Raw genomic sequence first — 4,946 nt, forward strand, 5'->3', positions numbered from 1 at the left:
CACTACCTGTGGGTATGATACAAGGTACAGTCTGCCCCCAAATATATATGGTGGGCATGTCTCAATGCTTTAAGGACAGACATTCATGCAGGTGGATTGAAACAGACCCAGAAACACTATGCTTGATGGAAAGAGGGAGAACAGTGCACCTCGCGAAGAGCGGCAACTTTTAGAAAGTCCGTGAAATAAACAATTTCATGTCCACCTTGGACAAATACTGCAGGACACGTGTTTCTCCCGGTGAAGATAGTGTCTATTTGATTTTCATCACCTTTCAAAGAAAAAGTGGTTCCCATCAGCACTATGTGATTATGAAGCTTGCAGATACACTTTATTTGGCAGTGAAATTTCTTTAAAAATGAAAGTTGATGGTGGGAGAGGGTAAGAAATAGAAGATTGGCTACATGTACGCAGAAACCTATCAAGAAGGAAAAATGTTACTGGTACTACATTAAAGCAGTAATACAAAGCTACTGTTTTGCCTGCTCTCAATCTAGATGTTCATACAAGAGAAGCTGGTTGCCCCTTTCCTTCTCAGTGATCAAATACACATCCTTGTGCATCTAACCATCCGGCCAAGACAAAACCAGGCGGAAATGAAAGCAAGACTTCTGTCTTCAAGGTAGGTTCTGGGGGAGGCGCAGGCACCTTGCTTTCCAGCAGGTGGAGAGACGTGACAGTTTCTTATACTATAGTGACAGAGAGACCTGCCAGGGCGCATGGCTTTAGCCCACCGAGTCTGGGCAGCTGACATAACTGTGGTCCCCTTGGGCTCTCTTTCTGGATTGTCCTATCTCTGATGGCCTGGCAGGACCGTGGTCACTGGGACTGGGTATTCCAAGGCATCGCAGTCATCAGAGAGGAACACCAAATCCTGAAAAAGATGTGCAATGAGCAAGAATGTTACCGAATGTGGCCCCAGAGCTCATGCACGACAATAGGACTCCTGGTTATCTTCAAAGGCTGTTCGGTTATTTCTTTTTGTGTGAAAACTTCCCGTCCCTTATTCTCCCGAGGAGAACCGGCCATGTCTTCACGCTCCCAAAGAACGTGATATAATACTGCATTAGAAATATAAATAATCCTGTATTATAATTGTATCTTCTCCCTGTCTTCCCTCACCCCACCCCACAGACCAAGGGCAGAGGGGAATGAGGACAGAAATGGGAGTGGGGAGGAAATCCATGGCAAATCTTTGATTCACGAACAAACAAATGGAACCAAATAGCTAATCATGTATCCCGAGAACTTACCCTGGGCCCAGGCCTGGTGCTAGGAATTCTCTGAGTGATCACTCCTCTAACGTCTTAGGACCAGTGGAGTTCCTACAGTGACCCGCACCCATGGTCGGGGAGTCGTTATTACCAGTATCCTTCCAATGATGGCGTGAGGTGGGCATAATTGTGTCTCTGGTTCACAAATGGGGAATGTGTGGCTGAGAGCAGGGACGAGTGGCTCCCATCTGGGAAGCAGGAAGACGGACCCGAGCTCAGGTCTGTCTGATGCGGAAGCCCGTGCCCCCGGGGATCACACGACTCTGCTTTCCACGTCTAGTGCTCAGGCTTTGGTGTTCTACGTTTTCTGCATTTTTCTGCCTCCTTCCCCTCTCCTACCAGAAGCCTCCTATCACAGAGCATCTGAAGCCCCTCTTCTGGAAAGTCTCCTCTGACCCCAGTGCTCGGAGCTCCTCAAATTCATAGCCTTTTCTTCCCATCCCTGCCCCTTTTGGCTCCTGGCCGAGTCTGTCTCATAGGTTTAGCATATGGCCCTGGATGTTGTCCCCACACCAATGTGACTCATGGAGGGGACGGCCTTGTCCTGAGTGCCCGTCACTTACCAAGGGTGACGATGGTAGAGGAAGGGCTTTGTGAACTGAAAGCACCCCATAAACGTTTCTCCTCCTTTCTCCTCATCTCCGGAGCACCCCCGTCCCCCGCCCTCCCCTTCTACGAGCCCTGGGCTGAGCATCTTGGCTGATCACAAGCAGAGAAGGAATTTTCAGTAGTGCCACTTACTCTCCTGCAGAAGGAGTTCATGATGGTGTACAGTTTCCGCACTTTGTCCTTCAAGGCATCCACCTGGGCCACTTTCCAGCACTGGGGCGAAGCCACAAAGTCCCGCAGCTTGGCCAGCACGCAGTAGTTCTGGGAACGGACAGCAGGGGTAGGGTCACGGAGGAGTCAGCAGCCAGAGGGACAGGAGTTGTGCGCCCCTGCGCCCTTCTGCACAGGCTCTCTCCCCAACCCATGCCTCCCCCAGGCAGGAAGACCCTCTTACGTGTATATCCAGGTATAGCCTGGGCAGGTACCTCACACACGCCTCCTGCGGGAAGGGATACGGGTTACCATGATGCCCACGGGCACACAACATCGGCTGGTCACAGAAGGCTCCCTGCCACCCTCCCAACAGCCATACAACCCCATACACACCTTCCTTGATCTGATTTTACACACACACACACACACACACACACACACACACACACACGCATGGGTTTGATTACCTATGCATGGTCAGAAAGCTGTAATACTATCCACGAGAATGTTATGGCAGTTGTTACCGCTAGTGGTGGAATGGCAAGTGATATTTATTTTCTTCTCTGTCCTTTGTGCTTTTTCCAACTGTTCTATAAAGCACAGTATTCCCCCCCGGCCCCACATACACGTGGGAGATATATGCCAAGACCCCTGTGGGTGCACAAAACCGTAAATAGTACTGAACCCTATAGATCATATTTTTTTTCCAATACATAAGTACGAGCCCAGATAAAGTTTAATTTATAAATTAGGCTCAATGAGAGATTAACAGTTACTACTAATGAAAGAACAATGATAGCGACATACTAGAATAGACTGACCCTCTGACCATACGTCAGAAGGGGGATCGCCTGCTCTGGGGCCGCGGCTGACCGCGGTTGACCGCAGGTAACTGAAACCCCGCAAAGCAAATCCACGGATGAGGGGGGATCTACTATATATGCCTTTTATAACTAGGGAAAAAATACACATTATTTAAGTTTCAAAATAAAATAAAATAAAATAAAATAAAATAAAATAAAATAAAATAAAAGGTGTCAGGGTATCATAATCCCACATCTGAGAAACATTACATTTTGTTTGAAGTGTTTACGCTGGGTGAAGGGACACTTTATATTTTTTCAAAGCTCTTAATGAGGTTTCATTTGTTTCTCTACCGGACAAGTGGTCAGGGGGCCCGGGTTCTAGCTCTGGGCAGCTCTTCTGGAACCTCCTGCCCCCACTGTGCCCTGGGTCTGCCTGTTGAAACAGCAGTGATAACAGCACTAACGTTCCCGGGGCGACCCCCGCCCCGGGCACTGCGCAAGCCTGTCTCATTCACGCCTTTACCCTCGCATCGCCCGAAGAGGGTGGTGGGCTCTCTACCCGCCCCCCTCCCCTCCACAGCCCATCACACTGAGATTCAGGGGCCGAGCACTTTGCCCAGGGTCCTGCAGCAGGGACCCGTTCTGGGGGTCACCCCCTCAGCCCACGCTCACCATCTCCAGGCTCAGTGAGGGCAATGAGCTTAGTTCTGTGTTCCTCCTCAACTCCGGAGCTCTAGGCTCCTTGGGGAGCTTTTATTTCATTTTACAACAGATCCTCTCATTGTTGCTGGCAACTTACAAACAAAGACCTTGTGAGGTCTCGGATAGATTTCCCTTCTAGTCAAAACACAAGAGATGCAAACCATTGTTATCTTACTTAGTAGGATGGGAATAAAATGCAAACCCTTGAGATAAACATTGACCAGAAAAGAAAAGAAAAAGAGCGCGTGTGTGTGTGTGTGTGTGTGTGTGTGTGTGTGTGTGTTTTCCTGGCCCAAAGGCACGTTTTGGGAGACTGGGTCTGCACGGAGCCTCCTGGCGGGGGCGGAGGGCAGGTGGGGACTCACCGAGGGCTCCATGGCCTGCAGGCGCTGGGCGTCCCCCGTGACCTCCCGGCTCAGGGTCAGCATCCTGGAGTAGCAGGTCGGGGGTGCGGGCTGTGCCGCGGGGGGTCCGGCCAGAAGCAGCAGCAGCAGTGGGAGCAGCCCGGGCGTCATGGTGCTAAGGCAGCCTCCCTGCGCCCCTGTGGCCGGCAGGCGCCCCTTTAAGCGGCGGCTTGGGGGTGGTCCTCCACACCTCCTCCGCTTCCTGTGGGCCCCCCCCGCCAAGGCCACGGAGCACGCCCACCTGGCCCTGGACACTGGATCCTTTCAGACCTGAAGCCCCCCCCACCCCCCACCGCCTTGTGAGACGAGCGGCCCGCCTGGGGACACCTGGAAAGGATGGGGGTGGGGGGGCCCTTCCTCTCCCACACCTCCTCTGCTGGCAGGGGCGCTCCTGAAAAGGCAGGGCCGGTTGGTGAGGGGGTGGGGGAGCACAGGAAGACAAGGACGGAGTTTCGCTCGGGGTGACGGGGTGACGGGTGGGCATTCGGGCTCCGCAGTTGGGGTGGGGACCCTGTTGTTAAACCAGAGCAGAGCCGGGGGAGGGAGAGGGGCCGGAGGTGAGGGATTGAGCACCAGTGATGCAGGGGCTTGGGGTCAGGCAGCCCGGTGTCGACGTGTCCACCCACCGCTGACCGCCCAGAGGAAGCCTAGGGGGTCACTTACCCTTGGAGTGGCTGCGCCTCTGCGTCTGCAGGACGGGCTCTTCCCGTGCCTGTGGTTGGGGGGATGTGTGAGCACCCCCAAGCCGGGAGCACTTCAAGCCCCTGGCCCAGGCCTCGGTACAGAGCAGACCCTCGGGGAGCGTGGTTTCTCCGAATGTGCAGGGGCTCCTTTAGTGACAAGGCTCTACGGGTGACGCTCCTGTATGGAGGCCCAGTTAAGGATGAGCTCTCCCCTCGGAGAGGGGCCCACTTCCGGTGACGCCCTTGGGCAGGTGTTTTGGCTCTTGCCTCCCTCCCGTTGTCTGTGAAATGAGGATGACAGGAGCGCCTAGCTCA

At 53.3% G+C, this 4,946-nt stretch overlaps 1 protein-coding gene across 1 annotated transcript; it reads right to left on the reverse strand.

Moving 5' to 3' along the window:
* Window positions 1–790: 790 nt before the first annotated feature.
* CYTL1 (cytokine like 1) lies at window positions 791–4,059 on the reverse strand. The gene is made up of 4 exons (XM_030311965.1): window positions 3,910–4,059; window positions 2,278–2,322; window positions 2,016–2,144; window positions 791–874 (listed from the first exon to the last, which is right to left on the reverse strand). Exons 1-4 carry the CDS (start codon window positions 4,057–4,059, stop codon window positions 791–793), a joined length of 408 nt encoding a protein of 135 aa, XP_030167825.1.
* Between the last annotated feature and the right edge of the window lie 887 nt (window positions 4,060–4,946).

Source organism: Lynx canadensis, chromosome B1 (genome assembly GCF_007474595.2).
Source record: "Lynx canadensis isolate LIC74 chromosome B1, mLynCan4.pri.v2, whole genome shotgun sequence".
NCBI lineage: Eukaryota > Metazoa > Chordata > Mammalia > Carnivora > Felidae > Lynx > Lynx canadensis.

Coding starts and splice junctions, on each gene's coding strand:
- CYTL1 (XM_030311965.1), bottom strand. CDS start 4,059: ATGACGCCCGGGCTGCTCCCACTGCTGCTGCTGCTTCTGGCCGGACCC. Junction 2,323..3,909: donor TGCAGGCCATGGAGCCCTCG/GTGAGTCCCCAC, acceptor CCCTTCCCGCAG/GAGGCGTGTGTGAGGTACCT. Junction 2,145..2,277: donor GGCTATACCTGGATATACAC/GTAAGAGGGTCT, acceptor GTCCGTTCCCAG/AACTACTGCGTGCTGGCCAA.